The 25,851-nt window shown below is 42.4% G+C and overlaps 1 protein-coding gene across 4 annotated transcripts in view; it reads left to right on the plus strand.

Annotated features, from left to right (window-relative positions):
- GTPBP10 (GTP binding protein 10) overlaps window positions 1-25,851 on the plus strand; it is a 57,390-nt gene that overhangs the window by 13,641 nt on the left and 17,898 nt on the right. For 2 of the 4 annotated variants that reach the window (XM_089666242.1, XM_089666243.1), the window contains exons 5-10: window positions 1,191-1,264; window positions 1,769-1,821; window positions 3,493-3,600; window positions 6,563-6,640; window positions 6,776-6,899; window positions 13,946-14,272. In XM_089666242.1, coding sequence (XP_089522368.1) covers window positions 1,191-1,264; window positions 1,769-1,821; window positions 3,493-3,600; window positions 6,563-6,640; window positions 6,776-6,899; window positions 13,946-14,184 — 676 coding nt within the window. In that variant the 3' untranslated portion in view covers window positions 14,185-14,272. Of the gene's footprint in view, window positions 1-1,190; window positions 1,265-1,768; window positions 1,822-3,492; window positions 3,601-6,562; window positions 6,641-6,775; window positions 6,900-13,945; window positions 14,273-25,851 lie in introns of those variants that run through there. The other 2 variants (XM_089666245.1, XM_089666244.1) reach the window with 2 other exon arrangements.

The raw sequence follows: 25,851 nt of genomic DNA on the forward strand, positions 1-25,851 counted from the left end.
AGTTGTTGTGCAAAAAGGAAACCAGAAGGAGTAAGAAGAGGTATTCATGGACCCCCCCCCTCCTCATTCTGTCAGAGATGGCAGCTTCTTTTACAGTAAGTTTTGCTTTTAACGTTTGGCCCCCCTCCCTTTAAGCATTTCCTGCTGATACTTTGTCCAAGAGATACCTGTAAAGAAAAAATTATTATTTCGCACTAACCTTACATTGTCTTCTGCCAGTCAATATCCCAGGGAATGGAGGGTGCCCAAATCTCACGAAAATATGCTCTTGCAATGGATTGAAATGATACGTGTCTTCTTTTGATAATTGGGCCTCTTGCACAGTACTGATGTTTGAGCATTAGCACTTCTGGATGTAAATTCCGTGTCTGATTGTCATGTGTTGTGCATATTCATGCATATTTGCACATATGCACATTCATGTGTACAACATATCTATGAATTTTCAAAAGAATTATGCTCATACGTGCGTATTTCTGCGTACCGACTCAAAATACTGACCGGGAATTCAGATTTTTCTTTTTTTTTATTTAATTTTTTTTCCCAAGAAGCGCTTGTTTGCTCGCCTGTGTAACCCACAGACCCATAAATAAATGTAAATAATGGGCTGCTTTTAGAGCAGTAAAAAAAAATGCTGTACTGAGCTTTTTTTTTACGCTGTAGTTTGCAAGACTGCTCTGCATTTCCCTGTAACCCCCCAGGACAGTGACATCATGTCCAGCGATGCGGAAGACTGGGTAAGGTAAGTAAAATCTACATTTGTGCCTTTTGGACATACAGGGGGAGGTAAGCCTGGACATTATAAACTGAACTTGAATCTTACTGCAAGGTCCGCCTAATCTAGTGGATTAAAAAAAGGCTGCCAGGAAGCATAAAGGTAGTGCTAGGCTTCGCATGCACATGTGCAGCTCAGTGTATTCTTCAGGGAAATACAAAGAGGCAGGAGATTGTATTGTATTGCAGAGGAGACATTCCATGCAGCAAAGAGCCTGTCTGTTCATTTGTTTTCAGCTTTAGTTCCACTTTAAGCAGCTGGTTTATGTCAGAAAGCCCAGCACACCGTACAGATGTCTATGCGCCCTTTTGTAAATGTTTGTTTATGCAAATGCTTTAAAGATCTAAAACGTACATTTATGAATGTTAAAAAGGAAAGTGTCATGTTTTAATGTTTATTTTCCTTTTTACTTTAGGTTTCCGAATGCTGGCAAATCGTCGCTGCTCAGCAAAGTGTCCCATGCCAAACCTCAGATTGCTGACTATCCATGTAAGTTTTCTGCTCTATTCCATTATGAAATCTGTGGAAATTCAGATCGACTTCTGTACAACCAGCCTGTTGGATTTTCCCCGCTTGATCAGTGCCATCCGCTATAGCTGGCTGCACTGATTAGTGTATTGTGATGGTGGGGGAAGTCTCTCCGCTGTCAGAATACCATAGCTCAGTGGGGAGAATTACTCACCCGATCCACATGGAGTGTGTGGATAGAAAAATCAAATCTTTTTTTTTTTCTTTTTTTTTTAACCTGCTGTTTGGACAAGAAAAATGGCTCCTTTATGAGCTCCTTTTCTCTGTTACAATTTTAAACTGTAGGTGGAATATGGTGATGTCCTCTCTTAACCCCCAGCTTGCTGTCAGTACAGTGGAAAAAAAGCAGCCGACTGATGAGGTCAACACTCTGCTCTCTCCTCCTATCAGCATGTTCCTTGTCAGCATATTGTAGTACCTTATTGTGATCCTGGGCCAAATGCTTTCCTTCTGTGTTTTTTGCAGTTACAACAATGAGGCCGGAGCTGGGGAAGATCATGTATTCTGACTTCAAGCAGGTAATCGTGAGGATTATGCTGTATTTCATGGCTGGACACGTTGTACTAAAGAGCAAAGAAGTTCAAGTACAATCAAAGGCTCCTGTATGACAGTCTAAACAAGTCCACTTGCTCTATGATGTGCAAGTCTCATACAGTAACCCAACCTTAGTGCAGACTGGCACAGTCTACATGAGAGTGACCGTATCTCCTTGCACAGCCTGGTTTATGAAAGATTTATAGTTTGTATTGTCAGTTCAGATGGGGTTCCAGCAGGCAGCTTTAAGGTGTTGTGGCCTTCCATTATTCAGAGAAGGAAAAGAGCAGAACAAGGATTATGGGGCATTGGAACAATTGGACTTAAAATGGACTAAAAGCAAAAATATTTAACTCTGTTCCAATGTTCCTATGTCCACAAGGTCCCTCACCAGTATCAGTCTTCGGCTATCTTATTTGGCTGGTGCAGGATGACGTCACTCCTGCGTATGCACACATCCTAGCACACAGTGCACCAGAATGTAAACTGAGCCGTGCATGTGCAGTTCAGTGTACATTCTTCAGGGTATAACGAACAGGCAGGTAACTGGATTTTATTGCAGAAGAGATATTGCAATAAATAAAGAGCCTGCCTGTTCGATTTTTTTCAGCTTAGTTCCACTTTAAGCAGCTGGCTTATGTCATGTGAGTTCTGGCACAATGTTTGGGGAATCTAACACCCTTTCCACCATCAAGAAGGTGCAGAACAGAAGGAACAAGACATGTGGGATTAATACCCTTCTCTGCTGCTTAATGGTAGTGTTGTTCTATTACGAAGCTTGTATCTGACATGGTAAACTGCAGTGACTTGTGCGCCTACACATCCCTGCCATTTAACATGTAGGCTGCATCTGCTGTACCCACAAACCAGAACTGAGAAAGATGGGGTCAAGTGGTCACATGACTGCCAGCTTTTCTCTAATTTTAGGCAAAAGTGCATGTCGTGAACTGTACAGTGGGTGGGAGCCAGGCGCAGTACAAATCTTGCTGTCTGGTAGAAGAATCTTGATTTGGGCTTTAAACAAGGATTATATTCACATTACCTGCAATTTACAAGTAGAATTTTGAAAGGATGGGAGCGTGACACCAGCTTGTATAGTCCTTTTTAAAGATGTTTATTAATTTTGTAACATCCAGTATGTTTCGGGGGGTTGGCACTCCCTAAAATTCATTGGCTGTTACAAAATAAAAACCTTTTAGAGGACTATACAAGCTGGTGTGTCGCTCCATCCTTTCAGAACTTTAGTAAACTCTTCTGGGGGTCCAGCTAGACCTCACAGTTGCTGGTGAGCAGCCTCTAGGACCGTTAACTGCCTATTGTGTTATAATGCTTCTCCATATGGTTCAGGATTCCTACATCACGAAGATTTACCACTAGAGAGAACCTTTATAAATCTGTGTGTGGAATGCATTGATTTTATCATAAAACAAGAATATGGTCAAAAATAATGACTTTTAGGTAAATGTCCAATTATAATTATATAATCCCTTAAAGTGTGTTAATAAACTATAGCTTTCTGTCAGCAAAACCATCCATATTTTGTACACTGGTGATTTTGCTTTTCGCATCCTTGCTTTGTAATGGCACATTTTTAAGAAATCTGCAACACCTATACTTGTATCATTAAAATGCCTGATTGTCACTCTATGTTCCAGATTTCGGTAGCTGATCTCCCAGGTTTAATAGAGGGAGCGCATATCAACAGAGGAATGGGACACAAGTTCCTGAAGCATATTGAGAGGACAAAACAGCTACTGTTTGTGGTGAGCATGATCACTTCAATCCAGCACATCATTTCTGTATAGTGCTGTCTGAATCCATATTTCTGGCAATGGAGCCTGTTATCCCATTACTATCCCTTAAAGTGACACTGTTAGAAGGTTAGTATAGGGCTGCCATTGCTGGCCTCCTAAAAAAAAAAACAAAAAAAAAACAGCTTTTGAGTCTCAGGCCTGCAACAAGCATGCTGTAAATGAGTGCCAGATGAGTGCCCGGTAATGTCAGTTGTAAGTCCTCCACAGCCTTACAGGTTACGGAGTAACAAGGGGCCACATGTGATGTCACTGACTTTGTGATGTCACTGACGTTGTGACGTCAACAAGCTTCGCCGAAGGGCGTATTTCCTCATTTTCGTCAGGGCCAGTGGGCTGCTAGCCTACCCAGCTATTTAATTCTTACGCAGACCCTTATTGTGTTAGTGGGAATGTTGATAAAATACACTTGGACTCTCAATCAAATTTGGCATACATAGGCATTTAATTAAGAAACTTCTATCCTAATGAATACAAATATTTACAAAGCTCACCGTTATCATATTTATTACCTTAAAATGTTCCCCTATTCTTCTCTTTAATTGTCTTTTTGTCTTCCCCGCATATTTTCTTGCATGGACAGGTAATCATATACAATACACATGTAGATGGACAATTTATTAGAGTCTTGATTTTAGCTTTTAAATTTATTAGATTCTTGATTTTAAACTCACTTTGGTTTTGTGAGTTGGTAAAAACATCCGTTTCACTCTGCCCCTGGAACTGAATCCTGATTAAGCTCAGGGGACAGAGTGAAATGTGTTGCAGGCATGACCTGGTTGGAGCCCGGGCTCAGGCAGTCATACACCTCCTCACAGGATTTTGCTGTGATGTGCTACTTTTTGAACTTCCTTTCCCAACCAGGAAACTAACATTCTCAGAGCGAGGAGAATTCAGCTGTGGCAGCCTCTGCTTTCAGCTTCACAAAGCTTCCTTTTAAAGCAAACCTGTCTACCTCAGCATGACTGATGTTGCCTCATTTGCTCAGAAAGTCCTTCAGTGGCTCCTCTGAGACTGCTTTTAGTTTGCTAGTGAGGTCTCAAATTTGGACCTAAGCCCCACACTCCAGCTAGACCCCTATCCTATGAGAGCCTTACTGACAGTTCCACTTTAAGACCTCATTCACATAGGTTTACTGATGCATACACCCATGCAAAGGACCATCTTTGCCCACATGGGATGTACAGTTGTTTTGTATATCCACATGCAGGCAGCCCCATTCATGTGTATTGGGACGCAATGGATGCACGGACACAGCCGCTGGTCCCAAATTACACAACCATGTGAATGTGAGGGCATGTTCCTGAAAGCAGAAATTTTGCATTTGTGTACACACATGATGTGTGGTTATCAGATTAGGTCCAGCAGCTGTGTTCATGCTGTCGCTGCATTCCAATAGACATGAATGGGACTGCCTGCATGTGAATGCTTGGAACATGAAAGTCACCCATTGTGGTGCAATAGCATGGCTGTTGATGTTCCATCATGAATGAAAAAAAAAACATGCGTAACCCTTTTTCCAAAGTGCAGTGCACCACGGGCATGATTTGTGTCTTACAAATCAATATAGGTGATTATTTAAACGCCAATGTGAGCTAAAAAAAATAAAAAGACTTGTATTTTGTGTTTAGCTGCCCCTATTTAAGTGAAGATTTCACTATAACATGATATTAGAATAGAGTAGGTAGGCGCTACATTTAAACATACCAAATATACTGATATATTGTGCAGTAAATAGGGGATTAATATTGCTAAAAATCCCTATGTTTAGTGCCTCAAATTCGGTGTATACATCCCTGTGTCTGGAACAAATTTGATAATCTATGCTAAAAACAAAACCGTATTAACAGCTGAATACATAAAAGTGCAACATTGTGAAAAAAATGTCCATAGATATAGTGACAATCTTTGCGGCTTCTTATATCTGTGTCCCAAATCATGGTTTTAGACAACATAGTGTCTCTAACAATTTCCGGATAAAACACAACAAAGATCCCAGTCTTCTCCAGTTCTGGGGTTTAGATAAGGTATCCAGGCACTGGAGAGGCACCAACATTGGGTTACAGGTATCCCAGATGGAGACCCAGTGGATCCACAGACTTCAGACTCTGGACCCAAGGGGTCTCAATAGGGATATAGATTTGAACTGTTTTCTCACCAAGTACTGAAATTGATCCCTATCATAGCCTTGGCCCCCCCACCCCTGGGTCTCCATCTGGGATACCTGTAACCCAATGTTGGTGCCTCTCCAGTGCCTGGATACCTTATCTAAACTCCAGAACTGGAAAAGACTGGGATCTTTGTTGTGTTTTATCCGGAAATTGTTAGAGACACTATGTTGTCTAAAACCATTTTTAATGTTTTTAATGTGTTCCCTATACATTCTCTGCACTGATTTGGGACACAGATATAAGAAGCTGCAAGGGTTGTCACTATCTATGGACATTTTGTTCACAATGTTGCACTTTTATGTATTCAGCTGTTAATACCGTTTTGTTTTTAGCATAGATTATCAGATTTGGTCCAGATACAGGGTTGTGTGCACCGAATGTGAGGAACTAAATATAGGGATTTTTATCAATATTAATCCCCTATTTACTGCACAATATATCACTATATTTGGTATGTTTAAATGTAGCGCCTACCTCCTCTATTCTATTGTCATGTATGTCTTGTGGTGTGCATTGGGCGGTACTGTTTAATGCATTGGAATACCATTCACAATAATTGGCACTACAGTTTACCACACTTGGTGCATTGTATTGATATTGCATGGATTTTATTATGCGCTGCCACAAGTCTGAATGGGCAGTATGTTAAAATTGTGCTAATTTCACACTTTATTTCTAAAATTGCTGTGTTCTGCTTATTTTATCAGTAGGCGTATCAGAGAGTTCTCTGTGTATGTTTTCAGGTAGATGTTGGCGGATTCCAGCTCTCATTTAAGACTCAATTCAGAACGGCATTTGAAACGGTGCAGCTGCTCCTCTTGGTGAGTTGGAGCCTCATTTTACTACGACACAGTTGCTTGGAATACAGACCTCACCGTAAAGCATGCTTTCATTTGTGTTGAAAATAATCAGGCCACGGGCTAACCCTGCTGCTATGTGAAAATGTTGCATCCTAGGAGCTGGAGTTGTACAAGGAGGAACTTCTAGACAAGCCTGTCCTATTAGCCGTCAATAAGATGGATGTACCGGGAGCAGAAGAAAAGTTTGCAGAGTTGGTGAAACAGCTGGAAAATCCACAGGGTAGGCAGTCTGTGAAGTGATTGGAAAATGCTAAAAAGTGATATTAAACCCTCAGTTTTAAAGCACATTAAGCTGATTAAACCCGGCCATAGAATCGGCATAAAATCGCTTGGTTCCCCCATAAACAGTCAATGTTGACAGGGGAATCCCTCCCGCGGAGCTACTGTGTTCTTCTGGCGGGGGAAGCCATCCCTGCCTCAGTAATTGCATATAAAAAACGAATAGGCTGGTTGTAGCCAATTCAATTATATGACTTGGGTACAATCAGCCTTCCAATAGATAGTTTGAATCCTGGGGCTAGCCAACATTTGAGCAATCTATGGCTGGCTTTAGCCACTTACTAAGTATGCAGTTTCTTTACTTTTTGATCCTTGCCTATGTTTTAGTTTAAAGCGATTCTAAAGGTTCATTTTTTTTTTTTTTCTTTGTAAAATAACAAACATGTCTATACTTACCTACTGTGTGCAGTGGTTTTGCACAGAGCAACCTGGATCCTCCTCTTTTGGGTCCCCCGCAGACTCTCCTGGCTCCTCCTGTCTATTAGGTGTCCCTACAGCAAGCAGCTTGCTATGGGGGGCACCCGCTGCTCCGTCTGTCCATTCAGACACAGAGCCGTGGCTTGGCCCCCCACCTCTCTCTCTCCTCATTGGCTGACTGGCTGTGATTTCTGTCTCAGCCAATGAGAAGGCAGAGACCCGTCACAGCTGAGTCTTTCATTCACATTGCTGGATCTCGATAAGGCTCAGGTAAGTATTGAGGGAGATGGGGAGCTGCTGCACACAAAGTTTTTTTTACCTTCATGCAGTAAAAAAAAATTTAGCCTTTATAACCACTTTAAGCTGGCGCCATGACCACTGCCCCATGTTTCCTGATTCAGGGTGGCTCCTTTCTCTTGCAGAATCCTATGGAACCACCCACTTGTATGGAGGGACTAGAGCTGTGACTCCCTACACTGTGTGCATCATTAGAAACACACAGCTGCATAGCCTGGGATGGCAAAGCATACTCCTGCTCCTTGCTCCCCTTTCTCCTCCTCTCCCTTCTCCAAGCTGATGTAATACCGGGAGACTGCACTGTCCACTATTAACTCTCTTAAAGTCTGGAAGTTCAGGGAAGGAGCATTGAGATAGCAGGAGCCAGTAGCATTGAAAGTTGTAAACTAAAAATCCTGGGGTAAGAATTTTAATAGTTTACTGGGGAATGTTTGTTTTATTTGCTCAATGTGTTAACCCCTTTTGGATTGCCTAGCACAAATGCTCAGCGGTAGGCTTTAGCGCCCATATGTGTCGCTGGGCGGCCAATGTTTATGTTCTGAGAGCATTTAAAGTGACCCTGGGGCGGATAGGAAGGGATTAAAGGAAAACACATGGAGGGTTTAATAATACTTGAACACTGATTTTGGGTCGGTGACTGAGCAAGTATTGAAGTCAGAAAATGCATGACAACCAGACAGTAAGGCCTTGTTCACACACAGTGCAGTGAACTGCGTTTTACCGCACTGGAAGAACACCGGTCACCACTAAAACACACCAGAAACATTTGTATGTGTTCTGGAGGTGCGGTGCAGTGAGCTATGGTAAAATGCAGACATGCTTCAGTTTATTGCAGTGCACTGGACAGGACTGTATGTCACTGGACAGCAACGCAATGCACTATGCTGCTGTATAGTGACATAAACGAAGTATTGCTTTTGTGCACTTCAAATGAAGTTTGTATAAAAATAGGTAAAATAAAGGAGCCGTGTGATGCACTGAAGTACGCAGCACACTGCCGCCCTACTGCTGGCTCACTGCAGCCGGAACAGACAGCTGCCAGAAACTAAACCAATGGGGCAGCTGTCTGTCACTGCCTCAATGGGCCCTTAGAATTTAAGGAGGCCAGCAATGGCAGACATCGTATTTGTCTAAGCACACTGAAGATAACAAACGCACAGTGCCATTCAGCTCAGTTGTCTGAGTCATTGAATGAAAATGATCACATGCAGTGCAGTCAGTGCAGCAGCTCTCAGTTGTCCGGGTGGCAGATTTCACCCTGGTTATGTATGGTGAGTGAGGAGAAGTCTGTCCTGTGTTTGCATGTACTTGAGAGGTGATGTACAGTGCCTTGAAGTATTCATACCCCTTACAATTTCCCACATTTTGTCATGTTACAACCAAAAACGTAAATGTTTTTTGTTGGGATTTATGTGATAGACCAATACAAAGTGGCACATAATTGTGAAATTGAAGGAAAATATTTTTTTTTTAAATAAATGTGGGAAAAGCGTGGCATGCATTTGTATTCAGCCCCCCGGAGTCAATACTTTGCAGAACCACCTTTTGCTGCAATTCCAGCTGCAAGTCTTTTTGGGGATGTCTCTACCAGCTTTGCACATCTAGAGAGGGACATTTCTGCCCATTCTTCTTTGCAACATAGCTCAAGCTAGGTCAGATTGAATGGGGAACATCTGGGAACAGCAATTTTCAAGTCTTGCCACAGATTCCCAATTGGATTTAGGTCTGGACTGTGACTGGGCCATTCTAACACATGAATATGCTTTGATCTAAACCATTCCATTGTAACTCTGGCTGGATGTTTAGGGTCGCTGTCCTCCTGGAAGGTGAACCTCCACCCCGGTCTCAAGTCTTTTGCAGACTCTAACAGGTTTTCTTCTAAGATTGCCCTGGATTTGGCTCCATCCATCTTCTCATCAACTCTGACCAGCTTCCCTGTCCCTGCTGAAGAAAAGCATCCCCACAACATGATGCTGCCACCACCATGTTTCACGGTGGGGATGGTGTGTTCAGGGTGATGTGCAGTGTTAGTTTTCCGCTACACATAGCGTTTTGCTTTTCGGCCAAAAAGTTAAATTTTGTTCTCATCTGACCAGAGCACCTTCTTCCACGTGTTTGCTGTGTCCCCCACATGGCTTCTCGCAAAACGCAAACAGGACTTCTTATGGCTTTCTTTCAACAATGGCTTTCTTCTTGCCACTCTTCCATAAAGGCCAGATTTGTGGAGTGCACGACTAATAGTTGTCCTGTGGACAGATTCTCCCACCTGAGCTGTGGATGGGCCATGGGTCTCTTGGTTGCTTCTCTGATTAATGCTCTCATTGCCCGGCCTGTCAGTTTAGGTGGACGGCCATGTCTTGGTAGGTTTGCAGTTGTGCCGTACTGTTTCCATTTATGTATGATGGATTGAACAGTGCACCGTGAGATGGTCAAAGCTTGGGATATTTTTTTATAACCTAACCCTGCCTTAAACTTCTCCACAACTTTATCCCTGACCTGTCCGATGTATTCCTTGGCCTTCATGATGCTTCACAAAACAGCTGTATTTATACTGATATTAAATTACACACAGGTGAACTCATTTACTAATTAGGTGACTTCTGAAGGCAATTAGTTCCACTAGATTTTAGTTAGGGGTATCCGGGTAAAGGAGGTGAATACAAATACACACCACACTTTTCCGGATATTTATTTGTAAAACAAAATTGTGCCACTTTGTGTTGGTTTATCACATAAAATGCCAATAAAATACATTTACGTTTTTGGTTGTAACATGACAAAATGTGAAAAATTTCAAGGGGTATGAATATGAGTGCTGAAGCTTAATTTCCCTTGACTCCTTCACGTCTGTCTATGCAGGTTGAGGTACACAGCCATGTCGCTGATTTTGCTAAACTACCACTGCAAAGATCATGTTGTTTGTTACATTTTTTAGTTTATTTTAGTGTGTTCAATGTCAGATTTGATTTTATTGCTTTTATTTTTAGATCTTTAAAATGATATGTCTTGTCATCTGAAGAAAAAATAAACCCAACGATTTACTGTTTCCCAAAATAATTACATTTAAGGCATGCCCTGGCGGTACCTGTCACATTGCCAGCTTATGTCGGCTCTAAACTTTCAAGCTTTTCAAATGGCTGATGTCATAGCTGATCACATGTGCAGCACCATGGCACCTGCAGACCAAAATAGAGGCTAAGATGGCACTGCCTCCAGGTGCAAAAGGATAGGAGGGTGTATTTCCCCATTTAAAGCTGAATTTCAAGCAGATGTAAAAGCACAAAGTGATGCAGTTCTGTGTTTATTAATACATTATTCAATGTGTTTTTTAAATGCAAGGAGCATAAGTTCCTGAGTTTGACAGCCTCTTGTAGTCCCTGTACAGCAGAGCTCAGACTGTGCGAGGAAGAAACAGCACAAGGAGCCAATAAGGCTCCATGTACACGGAACGTTTGGAAAACTCTTCTGAACAATGGAAACTGACTGCTGGAAAACGTAGGTTAAAAAACATCTGTTCAGCCGCGTTTGCATACCACGATTATACGTGTTTACGAGCATTTTGCGTTTAGAAGCGTTTTTTAAAGATAACCTCAGGAGACCCTCCAAAATGCCCAGAAGCAGAGAGAGCAGTATGTGTTGAGATGACCTGTCTTTTCTGGTTGTATTCACTATGGATCCCATCATGAGCATAATGCGGCACGTTCTACCATTATTTCCTTCACGCAAAACCTGGAACTGACTGCGCTGGTGTACCGGGTCCATCTGAATACATGGAAAACGCTTTGCTTGCATTTCTGATGATGAAAAAAGACTCTGGACAGCAGCTGGACATGGAACAGCTAAAAAATGCTTATAAATGCGGTTAGCCGCGTTTACAAGCATTTGGCATTTGAAACGCTGATAAAATCTAATCCTGAATGCAAGTTTGGTGTGTTCAAAAAAAATGACTGTAAACTCAACTGCCTGTAAATGACTATGAACAACATAGTGTACATGGACACATAGGAAAACATTAGGGAGAGTTCAGGGGCTGCTGAAAAAAAATGCAGAAAAGCTCCTGAACGTTAGTTTATCAGCTGCAGTGTACATGGAGCCTTAAGTTGTGCTGCAGTGTTATGTGCTAACGAGAATGCTGATAGGAGGGGCAATCAGGGTGACAAAGATGAGCTCATCACACAGGCCACAGACTGGGGAAGGGACAAGATCCATAAGTGTTACTGGTGATCGTTGTCACTGAGACAGGAAGTTATCAGAAATCAAGAATTGTCATGAGAGCAAGAGGTGATAGTATATCTTCACATGGAACAAATGTTCTGGTGCAAACTGGCAAAAGCCAGCCATACATGGGTTGAATTCCGAAAGAATTTTCTTTTTGTTCAAATTTCGTGGTCCACATCAACTGCCGATTTTCAAGTGACCATCGAATTTGAGTGATCGGGCATGTTGGAAATTTTTTTAAAAACCGTAAAAAAGTCTAATCGATGGGAGAATCATGCTGACCTGGAAAGAAAAGTAAATTCTTGGCCACGAAAATTCTTTTCTGTAGCAACATGAGGTGAAATTAAAGGCTTGGTTGGTCGAATTTCGAAATCAGTGGGTGCACTATCGGATTTTCTGAAGAAAATTTGTTTGAAATTTGACCCATGTATGGCCTGCAAAAGATGAGCATTCCCCCCACTTTGATTTCCTCTCACTTCCTGTTGCATTTACAACACAGGAAATATCCCCAGCAGGACACAGGTGGCAAATAACTGAAAAGAAACGTTTGAGGAGAACACCTTGTTCGCCCTCCTTGATGGTCCATCCTCACCCCCAGTCCCATCCTTGTTTAAGGCAGGGAGATGTATGAGCCTGTGAAAGGCCACTATTCAGAGGTGATTTACCCCCTCAATGAGCTGGTCTGAGCCTGTGTGGTTCCATATTGTGGGGAATACACCAGCCTGAGTTCTCTTGTCTGCGGCTGGTGGGTGCCAAGTCTATATTGGGTAGCTGCTAGTGCCTATTTTGGCCATGCCTGCTAGGGATGTTGGGGTGAATGCCCAAAGACCGTTTCGGTAGCTTTCCTCCATTGCAGCTCTTGCTATGGTCAACACAGGGCCAGATATCATCTCTGGTGGTGACCGGGGTCTGTGTCTCCAGTAAAATTAAGTCTTGGCTCCTCGTCTGTGTAATTTTTTTTAGTAGACTTTTCTCTGGGGTTTGCCTTTGACATGGAGTCCCTTGGTGGTCGGCTACAGGGGTCTTAGCATGGTTGGCTGTATTTCATCCTTGGCAGGTACTGTTGTATTTGAGGGGTTACCTTGAGGGTCAGGCTGTATATAAAATCTGATTGCTTGTTCTGTTGGTGATAGGTCTAGGCTTTTGTAAAGACCTAGGCACATGGCTAATCATAAGAGTGTGGTAATGCCAAGATGCCCTGGCCATGCTGAACAGAATGACTAATCTTTAAAAAGGTAGAGCAGCACCTGAAGCTAATCAGATTAGCAGCAAAAGTTACAAGCTGACAGGAGGAGAGTGCAGAGGGATGACTTTATCAGTCTTCGCTTTCCAGCCAGCGAGCTGGGGGATGGGTGGTGTCAGCAGTGCTTTCCTTAATGGAAACAGAAAAAATGGTGCCCTCCACCTGGCTGTGTTTGAGCCTAAAATGAAGACAGACACAGTTTTTGTTTTATAAAGCTGTATTTACTCACTGCAAGTTATAACATCCAAGTGAAAGATAATGCATCCAAGGTGTCAGGAGAAAAAAATTAAAAACAGAATGACTGAGTTGGAAAAAGGATCACCCCCTTTTGTTGAACCGCATTTTGCTGTAATTCCAGCCTTTAGTCTGTTGGGATATGTTTCTACTAACGTTGCACATCTAGACTTTGCAATGTTTGCCCGCTCTTCTGTGCAGAAATGCTCACATTCAGTTAGTTTGATGGTGACCATTTGTGGACTGCAGCCTTCAAGTTATTCCACAGATTTTCAATGGGGTTTAAGTCTGGGCTGTGACTAGGCCATGCAAGGACTTTCACCTTTTTTCATCTTCAGCCGCTGTGTGCTTTGGGTCATTGTCAGATACCCTTTTCTATACCCGCTATATGTGTGTGCCATCTGTATATTAGGATACTTGCCTAGAGTTCAGCTTTACTGTGAAGTGTCTTCCCACAAGTGATGGAAGTGAAAGCCAGGCCACTGTAGGTGGATTATTACCAGATCGATCCATTCCTAGCAACAATGGTCACCTTTTCTCCATTTTCTGCTGACCTCAAAGCACCTTCTTCTTTCCAGATTACCTCCATATACTGCCTGAAGAGTTGGTCCCCGAGCGGCAGATCACCTTCAGACAAATCATTCCAGTGTCTGTTGTGTCTGGCCAGGGAATCGAGGAGCTCACACACTATATCCGCAGATCGCTGGACGAACAAGCAGAACTAGAGATCCAAGAAACTGCACAGAAAAAACTGCAAAACCTCCATAAAATAACATCTCCCAGTGTGACAGAGAAAATTCCGACTCCATCCTCCTAATACGCAGCGACCTCTGTGCCTTGTATATTTCTGTGTATGATTTTGTACAGTTAATGTAATGCCCCATTAAAAATGATTTCTTCTAGAACTGATGTCTTGGCTGCTTTTCTCAGCCGGGTAGTGTTTGTTACACTTACATCAACCCATGGTGTGCACTCAGCTCCAGAAGGTTGTACCCCCTTCATGACCAAGCCATTTTTTGCTATTCAGCACTGTGCTAATGGTAATTGTACAGTCATGCAACGCTCTACCCAAACAAAATGTAATTTTTTTTTTCACGCAAGTAGAGCTGTGTTTTGGTGGTATTTGCTAGTCACAAGAAATTTAGAAAAAAAAAGCAACAATATTTTCTATTTGCTAAAAAACAAATCTTCATAAATTCTGTTACATGTCTTTGGTAAAAGAAATCCCAATAAGTGTATATTGATTTGTTTGTGTAAAGGTTATAGTGTCTACAAACTATGGTATAGATATTGGAATTTTTATTATATTATAGATATTTTTTAGTACTACTAATGGCGGTGATCAGCGACTTATCGTGGGACCGTGATAGTGCGGCGGGCAATCTGACACTGGATCGGAACTAACTGCCACTGACATCATCAGTGACATTGGTACAGTGATCAGTGATAATAAAAAGGACTGACACTATACTAATGGCACTGGGCAGGAAGGGGTTAACATCTCGGGTAATCGAGGTTAAAGGCATGCCTAACAATGTGCATTGTGTATTATTTACTGCTTTTTTACTAAATATCTCTCAGTTTCCCTCAGTTTGTCAACACAGGGCTCTGGGCTGTGATTGGACACAGCTAATCAGCAGGTCCCGGTCACGAACCATTGGTTTGGACCTGATGACTAACTTCCGTTGTGTACAATCACACAGCGGGAGTTGGGGGGCGCACATGCCCTGTCTCTAGAAGAGGCCAGTGACATACAAGTATGTCGCTGTGCCTATCCACAGTACATTGCGGGAGGGGGGTGCGCAAGCGCTTAAGTGTCAGGAAAAAAACCCACCTTGTCTTGTGTTCCTTCAAAGTATGCAGTCAGAGTAGACCTGCCTTGGAAAGCTGCTGGTTACATTTGGAAGCTGACCACACACACATTGAATTTTGGCTAGTCCCCTGAAATTTTGTTCCCTGTTGTCACCAGCCAGTTTGACAAAATTAGATTTTTCACTCAACTTTTGTCAAAGGAGCCGGGCTGAAAATTCTCAGCTGAACAGTGACTGTATCCTATCAAATGTAGTGAGTGCTTCAGTATTCTGATGGCTGCAGGTGTCCGCTGTCCGAATACAATAGCCGGCATTGCAGAGTCGTCCACCTACGCTGGACCCAACTTGGCCCAATGGAAGTATGTATATACCATACCCAACCAATGGGTAGATCTCCACTTGTTTCTGGGTCCAGCACCAAGTGGCCGCACTCCTGCTTGCTGTACACAGGAGGTTGGCCACTTGGCATGGGCACCATTTACAGGATTCTTTGCATGGCATCTGTGGTTCGGCCTCTGCGCATGGGACCTGGAAGCAAATGGAGATCACCAGGGGCATGGGACAGGTATGGTATAGAGCAGCAATGGGCAAACTACGGCCCGGCGGACCTTTTAATCCGGCCCGTGGAGCGTGATACTGTCAGCATGGCTGTCAGGATGTGTGTAGGCGGGGCAGCGTGACGAACGTGAGGGGAGCTAGGCTCCTCTCACAGTCCGCCCTGAAGACCGGAACGGCGCAGGAACACGGCGAGAGGAATGCGCGGAGCAAAGGTAAGTAAATTGACACAGGGGGGGACTTGGGGACTTAATATGGGGAATGAATTACTATAGGGGGGATGAATTACTATATGGGGGGATGAATTACTATATGGGGGGATGAATTACTATATGGGGGATGAATTACTATATGGGGGATGAATTACTATATGGGGGATGAATTACTATGGGGGATGAATTACTATATGGGGGATGAATTACTATGGGGGATGAATTACTATGGGGGATGAATTACTATATGGGGGATGAATTACTATGGGGGAATATTACTATACTTACTATAGATGACACATACACATCATTCATCTACTCTTGGTCCGGCCCCCGGGTCCAATATATGAACCCATTGCGGCCCTCAAGTCAAAAAGTTTGCCCACCCCTGGTATAGAGTATACTGTACAGAGTTACTAGTTCAAGCTGGATCAATGGAACAATATGTAATAAAGCCATTTCCTCTTTAATCACTTGCCCTCCAGAGGATTTACCCCCCTTCCTGACCAGGCCATTTTTTGCGTTACAGCGCTGCGTTACTTTAACTGACAATTGCACAGTCATGCAATGCTGCACCCAAATGAAATGTACGCCTTTTTTTGCCACTAATTGAGCTTTCTTTCAGTGGTATTTGATCACCTCTATTTTTTTTTATTTGCACTATAAAAAAAAAAAGACCGACAATTTTGAGAAAAAAATTGCTATTAAACATGTCCAGTAAAAAAATTTTATATCAAATTTCAGCATACATTTTGGCCAAAATGTATTCTGCTATGTCTTTGCTGAAAAAAAAATCCCAAGCTGTCATGCAAGAGAGGTAGTTGAAGGGTTGGAGCAAACCATAGTACACTGGTGGTGGTGCTTAAGGTGATCAAAGACGGAAGGGTTGGGGCTTCACCACCTCAAGTACAGACACTTTCACCACCTTCCTGCCCAGGCCAGTTTTCAGCGCTATCACACTTTGAATGACAATTGTGCGGTCATGCAACACTGTACCCATATGAATGTTTTAGAATTTTTTTTGAGACCGATAAAGCTTTATTTTGGTGGTATTTATTCACCACTGGGATTTTTATTTTTTTTGCTCTATAAATGAAAGTCCAAAAATTTAGAAAAAAAGTTTTTCTTTATTCAGTTATCTTTTTAGTAAAAATAAAATAACCCAAATTAGTTTATAAACAAAAATTATAATTTTTTTTTAATTTTATTTAAATTTTCTATATTATTTATGGGTTTTTTTTAAACATACTGTTACCCTAGCAGTACAGTGTCACCATAGTGACACTGTACTACTTGTGGGGGGGGGGGGGTGTGATGATTTTTTTTTTTTTTTACACTGATTGCTTGCAGCCATTGAGAAATACTGTGTGAGCTGTGATTGGTCACAACTTGTCACATGGTACAAGGCTGTTGTGAATAGCCTTGTACCATGTGACCTCTGTGATCATTCACAGATTTCACACGTAGTAAGCAATAATGTCAGAAGTGACATCTTGCTTACTATTTTTCATGTGATCACTGATTGGCCAATCAGTGATCACATGATCGGGACCTCGCACAGAAGTCCTGTACAACGATCGGTGTTCCACTGTGTTCGGAGGACACAGCGGGCACCGGATCGCGGTGCTGCGCGCTCCCAGGGAGCGTGCACAAGCAGGGGGCGGGGAGGCCATTTATAAACGGCCCCTGCCCCTGCGCTGCCACCGTCCAGCCGTTTATATACAACGGCCAGACGGGAGGTGGTTAATCTTAAACTTGGGCCCCCATGTACAGCCTGGGTCCAGGATCCAGGTCCTCTCAGCCATTTCCCTGACTTCTTTGCAGTCTGTGGCAGAGTGATTTCATACTTTTCTTCACATGTTGTCTGCTTCCTGAAGCCCATGCTGCTCAAGTTACCCTTTCTGCTTCATATAAAATATTTTTTGTATATTATATTTTATACAATCTATCACTACTGGGAGCGTTGTGTTTTTCCCATATATGGAAAATTATGTGGTATGAATTAAATGGCGGAGAGCTCAAAGTTGGGACAAAGACATTGAGAGACTCATTTTTAATAAGGACGCATAGGACCTGAAATATGAGTAATGTCCTGCATCTGGTGAGCATGTAATCACACTTAGGTGATGGGTACACAGAGGCCGTTGAAGTTTTGTCACCAGCAATTTTCGGGAGTTGTCTCACATGCATGTAAGGGTGAAGATAATTCAAAAAATTAGATGAGCATATTTGACACTATTTGGTTTTTATTCATTTTTAAGTTTTTTTGTTCACAATTTAATGAAGGTATAATTCTGGTAAATTGTAATTTGCGTTATTTGTATATTGGAGTAAATGCGCAGAATATTTGGTGGCACTGCACTGCCAATATTTGATATAGGATAAAGGATTGCCGTGTCACGTTTTAGAAAATAATTACGTTTGAAAAATCGCTGCGCGAGCACTCTGTGACAGAAAAAATTGCAGCACCCACCATTTTATTCACTAGGATGTTTGCTTTAAAAAAATATATGTTTGGGGTTTCAATTAAGTTCCTAGCAAAAAATACTGATTTTTTTCATGTGAATAAAAAGTGTCAGAAAAGGCTTGGTCTTCAGGTGGTTAGAAGAGTGAATGATGTGTGGCATAAACTTCTAATGCTGGGCATAAAACGCCCCCACCCACCAAAACAACCCCTTTTTGGAAAGTAGACACCCAAACTATTTGCTGAGAGGCATGTTGAATCAATAGAAGAATTTCTTTTTTTACCACAAGTTTTTGGAAAATGACAAACAAAATTTTTTTTTTTTTTTGTACACAAAATTCACTTAAATGATTTATTGGTCACACATGCCATGGGTTACTCCCCAAAATACATTCTGCTACGTCTCCTGAGTATGGGGGTACCACATGTGAGAGACGTTTTGGCAGTCTAGCCAAGTACAGGACCCCAAAATCCAATAAGCACCATCAGGCTTTTAAAGGGCTTTATTTCCTCATTACACTTCCTAAATACCTATCACAGTTTAAGCCCTGAAATGCCAGGATAGCACCAAACCCCCCTAAATGACCCCTTTTTGGAAAGTAGACACCCCAAGGAATTTGATCAGAAGCATGGTGAGTATTTTGCAGATCTCGTTTGTTGCCACAAACAAAAACATTTTTTCTTTTCTTTTTTTATATTTCAAAACCTTGTGAGAAAAAATGAGATCTGCAAAATACTCACCATGCCTCTTTTTAAATTCCTTGGGGTAATTTGGGGTGGGGGGGGGGGGTTTGGTGCTATCCTGGCATGTCAGGGCCTTCGAAACTGTGATAGGTATTGAGGAACTGAAATGAGGAAGTTATGCACCTTCAGGCTTTCAAAGTGGTCATTGGATTTCAGGCTACTGTATATGGCTAGGCTCCAAAAAAGTCTCACACATGTGGTACCCCCATACTCGGTAGAAGTAGCAGAATGTATTTGGGGTGTAATTCCACATATACCCATGGCTTGTGCGAGAAATTTAAATGACAACTTTGTGTAAAAAAAAAACAAAACGTTTGTCATTTGCCAGAAACTTGTGGTAAAAAAAAATAAATCTTCCATGGACTCAATATGCCTCTCAGCAGATAGCTTAGGGTGTCTACTTTCCAAAAAGGGGTCATTTGGGGGTGTTTTTTCTATCCTGGTATTTTAGCACCTCAAGGAATGTGATGGGCGGTCAGAAAGTAAAAGCTGTGCAAATTCCATTATCTATACCATAGTTTGTAGATGCTACAAATTTCACACAAAGCAATCAATATACACTTATTGGGATTTTTTTTAACCAAAAACGTAGCAGAATACATTTTGTCCTAAATTTATGACAATTTGTTTTTTTTGGATATTTTTTTATCACAGAAATGAGAAAATATTGGGTTTTTTTTAAAAAAAAAAAACATTTCTGAAAACTTTTTGTTTATAGCACCAAAAATAAAAAGCGCACAGGTGATCAAATACCACCAAAAGAAAGCTCTATTTGTGTGAGAAAAGGACATAAGTTTCATTTATGTACTGTGTTGCATGACCGCGCAATTGTCAGTTAAACTAGTGCAGAGATGTATAGCAAAAAAAGATGTAAATTGCAGTATCTATACCAGTTTGTAGACGCTATAACGTTCACACAAAGCAATCAATATACACTTATTGGTATTTCTTTTACCAAAAACATGGAGCAGAATACATTTTGCCCTAAATTTATAACTAACTTTTAGTTTACTATATATATTTTTTATAGTCGAAAATAAAAAATATTGTTTTTCTTCAAAATTTTCGGTCTTTTTTTGTTTATATCGCAAAAAAATAAAAAGCGCACAGGTGATCAAATACCACCAAAAGAAAGCTCTATTTGTGTGAAAAAAAGGACGTAAATTTCGTTTGGGTGCAGCATTGCATGACCGCGCAATTATCAGTTGAATTAGTGCAGCACCGAGTAGCAAAAAGAGGCCTGGGCATTAAGGGGGGTAAATCTTCAGGAGGGCAAGTGGTTAAAAGTCGGCAGCTACAGTTTTTGTAGCTGCTGACTTTTATTTTTTTTGTTATTTTAATTGGAGCTCTGCTTTACGGAGATTGGGGTAGACTGGTAAACTAGAGCAATATCTGGATGAAAGACTGAATATCTGAGCAGGTAGGCTTGCAGCACAAAGATTTTTTTTTCTTAATAGAGCATACCTTTTTTTTATCAGCCAAATGTCAAACATCTGATTTTTTTTTTTTCTTCTATACTAGAAGTTTGTTGACATCTGACCATCACATCTATAAGGCTGTTGGGCATCCCGTTCCAGAACCATGGGAATTAATATGGAGTCGGCCCTCTCTTTTGGGGCTATAAAAGGCTTCACTGTTCTTGGAATGATTTCCACAAGATTGTGCGGTATGTTAGTGGGAATTCTCATTTTGCTGCTCCTGCTTTTCTTTACATATGCAGCCTTGGAGAGTTGCTGGCCCCTCAATTCCTCCTCTGTCCTGAGCTGCTGCAGCTAGAAGCGATCACACTATGCATGTGCAAAGGTTGAATGGGCCAGATTGACCACTAGGGGGGTGCATGCTAGTGACATCCAGGGATGTAGATAAGGGGAAGGGCAGAGTCAGGGAAACCCCCCCCTCCCTCCCCCAGAGGAGAGTTGCTAACCATCACCCGCAAGTGGAAATAAGGTGGGGGCGAGCAGCACTGGGACTAGAGGTGTGTGGGAGGGGTGGGGGTGGTGACAAGCAGGGATCTCCTGTATGGCTTTCAATGAAACAGCTGGAAGCCGCTAGAGGTATAGGAGAAGTAGCTTCTAGCTGCTTCATTGAAAGCCATACAGGAGATTGCTGCTTGTCACCACCCCCACTGCTGCACAGAACATATCTGACAGTTCAGTTTTCTTTCTGCACCCCCTGTGTTCTTCTCAGTGCCCAGCCCCTTCCTCCATCCTTCGCACCAGTAGATTAAGAGGGGAGAGAGGCTCTGCCTTCCCCTGTACCTGCCCACACTCCAGTCCATGCAGCTTCAGAGAAGGTGTGGGCGGGAAACTGAAAACTGCTAACTAAATAATGTGGTTGCATAAGTGTGCACACCCTCTTAAAACTGGGGATGTAGCTGTGTTCAGAATTAAGCAATAACATTCAAAATCATGTTAAATAGGAGTCAGTATACACCTGCCATCATTTAAAGTGCCTCAGATTAACCCCAAATAAAGTTAAGCTATTCTAGTAGGTCTGACATTTTCTTAGTCACATCCTACAGCAAAAGCCACGGTCCGCAGAGAGCTTTCAAAGCATCAGAGGGATCTCATTGTTAAAAGGTATCAGTCAAAAGAAGGGTAGGAAAGAATTTCCAAGGCATTAGATATATCATGGAACACAGTGAAGACAGTCATCATCAACTGGAGAAAATATGGCGCAACAGTGACATTACCAAGAACTGGACGTCCCTCCAAAATGGATGAAAAGACAAAAAGAAACCTGGTCTTGGAGGCTGCCAAGAGGCCTACAGCAACATTAAAGGAGCTGCAGGAATATGTGGCAAGTACTGGCTGTGTGGTACATGTGACAACAATCTCCCATAATCTTCATATGTCTGGGCTATGGGGTAGAGTGGCAAGACGGAAGCCTTTTCTTAAGAAGTAAAACATCCAAGCCCGGCTAAATTTTGCAAAAACACATCTGAAGTCTCCCAAAAGCATGTGAGAAATGTTTTATGGTCTGATGAAACCAAAGTTGAACTTTTTAGCCATATTTCCAAAAGATATGTTTGGCACAAAAACAACACTGCACATCACCAAAAGAACACCATACCCACAGTGAAGCATGGTGGTGGCAGCATCATGCTTTGGTGCTGTTTTTCTTCAGTTGGAACTGGGGCCTTAGTCAAGGTAGAGGGAATTATGAACAGTTCCAAATACCAGTCAATATTGGCACAAAACTTTCAGGCTAGAAAGCTGAACATGAAGAGGAACTTCATCTTTCAGCATGACGACTCAAAGCATATATCCAAATCAACAAAGCAATGGCTTCACCAGAAGAAGAATACAGTTTTGAAATGGCCCAGCCAGAGCCCAGACCTGAATCCAATTTAAAATCTGTGGGGTGATCTGAAGAGGGCTGTGCACAGGAGATGCCTGTGAAATCTGACAGATTGGGAGTGTTTTTGCAAGGAAGAGTGGGCAGATATTACCAAGTCAAGATGTGCCATGCTGATAGACTCATATCCAAAAAAACTGCGTGCTGGAATCAAATCAAAAGGTGCTTCAACAAAGTATTAGTTTAAGGGTGTGCACACTTATGCAACCATAGTATTTTAGTTAATTTTTACTTCCCTCCACCTAAAAGATTTCAGTTTGTTGTTCAACTGAGTTGTACAGTCTATAGGTCACGTTAACCGCCTCCCGCCCGCCATATAGTAATATGACGGACGCAAGGCGGTTCTCTTGTTCTGAGAGGACGTCATATGACGTCCTCCTATTCTCACCGCACATGCGCGGCTCCCGGAGCGTAGCGATCGGCGCTGTGCTGTGTCCCTCAGACACAGCGGATCACCGATCCATGGAAAGAGCTGAAGATGTTGGCTCGGTCATGTGATCAGCTGTGTCCAATTACAGCTGATCACATGTAAACAGGGAAATGCCGGTTATCGGCCTTTCTCTGCCCACAAGCTGTCACACTGACCGCTCTAGAGGAGTGTCGGTAATCGGCATTTCTCGGAGGGGACATGTGCACAGATCATCAGGGCACTGATGATCAGTGTGCCCTGATGATCTGTGTAGCCCCAGCAGTGCCACCTGTCAGTTCTCAGTGCTCATCCATGCCACCTGCCAGTACCCATCAGTGCCACATTTCAGTGCCCGTCTGAGCTGCCAGTCAGTGCCACCTATCAGTGCCCGTCAGTGCCATATATGAGTGCTGCCTTTCAGTGCCCATCAGTGATGCCTGTCAATGCCCATCAGTGCCTCCTCATCAGTGCAGCCTCATTAGTGCACATCAGTGAAGGAGAAAATTCACTTATTTACAAAATTTTATAACAAAAACTAAGAAAAAAAATTTTTTTTCAACATTTTCAGTGGTTTTTGGTTTGTTTAAGAAAAAACCCAGAGGTGATTAAATACCACCAAAAGAAAGCTCTATCTGTCACAAAAAAATGATAAAAATTTCATTTGGGTACAGTGTTGCATGGCCGCGCAATTGTCATTCAAAGTGCAACAGCGCTGAAAGCTGTAAATTGGCCTGGGCAGGACGGGGGTACAAGTGCCCTATAGGCTAGTGGTTAAAGGTGGAAAAAGTTCTGAAATAATTTATCTTTGTCTCATTATTTTACATCACAGAAACCTGACATTTTAACGGGCGTGTAGACTTTTTATATCCACTGTATGTGCTTGGATTTGGTGTCATTGAGTGCAGCTGTACAAATATTTTATGATAATTGTTAGCCCTAAGTGCAGTTTTTTCTTTTTATGTAACTTGACAATAGCTTTAAAAGCCAATTTATATTTCAGCAGTGCTCAATGTGTCACATTATAACACGTATTAAGGCAGTCAATTCAACTGAATGGGCTTCCGATGCACCAAAATGTCCCAAAAATATTTTTGGCACAACGTAGTATGGAGGATTACAGTGTGTTCCAATGCATGTGTTACACTTTGATGTGCATTGCCTCCCATTGCATTACCCCCAAGTCACATCAAGCCCGACTTTGAAATCGTGTGACTTACAGTGAAGTTGCACGCTTTCAAAGTTGGGTGAGATGCCGATTTCAGGTGCGATCTGACACAGATGTCTATGCAAATTGCAACAAAAGTAGTGCATTTACTACTTTAGAAATTGGTGCGACTCCAACCAAGTCGGATTTGGCCGCTCTAATTGCAGACAATAGAGCGCAACTTGGCATACGATTTGCAAGTGACATGGCATGCAAATCGCACCCGATGTGACCGGGGTGTTAAAGCTGATCTCTATGTTTAATGTCACTTTAAATAGTTTGTTTAGAGATTGTAACGTCATCTGTATGCCTCAGCCAACCATATGAAGCTTTGTATTCATTCATAGAATGGCTGGGCAGCACTCAGCCCGACTGTTTTGTTGGGAATGGGAAGACCCTATTTCACTGCCAGAATGCAGTACTGTATATACAGTGCCTTGAAAAAGTATTCATACCCCTGGGATTTTATGCGATAGGCCAACACAAAGTGGCTCATAATTATGAAGTGGAAGGACAATGATAAATGGTTATCAAAATTTTTTATCAAATGTGTGAAAAGTGTGGTGTGCATTTGTATTCAGCCCCCCGGAGTCAATACTTTGTAGAAACACCTTTCACTGCATTACAGCTGCAAGCCTTTTTGGGGATGTCTCTACCAGCTTTGCACATCTAGAGAGGACATTTCTGCCCATTCTTCTTTGCAGAATAGCTCAAGCTCTGTCAGATTGGATGGAGAGTGTCTGTGAACAGCAATTTTCAAGTCTTGCCTCAGATTCTCCTTTGGATTTAGGTCTGGACTTTGACTGGGCCATTCTAACACATGAATATGCTTTGATCTAAACCATTCCATTGTAGCTCTGGCTGGATGTCTCGGGTCGTTGTCCTGCTGGAAGGTGAACCCACGTCCCGGTCTCAAGTCTTTTGCAGACTCTAACAGGTTTTCTTCTAAGATTGCCCTGTATTTGGCACCATCCATCTTCCCATCAATTCTGACCAGCCTCCCTGTCCCTGCTGAAGAAAAGCATCTGCACAACATGATGCTGCCACCACCATGTTTCACGGTGGGGATGGTGTGTTCAGGGTGATGTGCAGTGTTAGTTTTCTGCCGCACATAGTGTTTTGCTTTTAGGGCAAAAGTTAAATTTTGGTCTCATCTGACCAGAGCACCTTCTTCCATGTTTGCTATGTCCCCCACATAGCTTCTCACAAACTGCAAACGGGATTTCTTATGCCTTTCTTTCAACAATGGCTTTCTTCTTGGCCCTCTTCCATAAAAGCCAGATTTGTGGAGTGCACGACTAATAGTTGTCCTGTGGAGAGATTCTCCCACCTGAGCTGTGGATCTCTGTAGCTCCTCCAGAGTTACCATGGGCCTCTTGGCTGCTTCTTTGATGAATGCTTTCCTTTTCTGGCCTGTCAGTTTAGGTGAACGGCCATGTCTTGGTAGGTTTGCAGTTGTGCCGTACTCTTTCCATTTTCGGATGATGGATTGAACAGTGCTCCATGAGATGGTCAAAGTTTGGGATTTTTTTTTTAACCTAACCCTGCTTTAACCATTTTCCTGCTACCCTATAGTAAAACTACTGCTACAGGGCTGCAGGGCTATGCAAAATCACGTATACATATGTGATTTGCATTTCCGGGTAGGGCGTGCACCGCCCTACCTGTGCAGCCATAGGTGGCTTCAGATGTCAATCACTGGGTCTCGGCCAGAGATTCCCTGCTGGC

Source organism: Staurois parvus, unplaced genomic scaffold, assembly GCF_062004578.1.
Source record: "Staurois parvus isolate SC_StPar_1 unplaced genomic scaffold, SC_StPar_1.0 ptg000051l, whole genome shotgun sequence".
NCBI classification, from domain to species: domain Eukaryota; kingdom Metazoa; phylum Chordata; class Amphibia; order Anura; family Ranidae; genus Staurois; species Staurois parvus.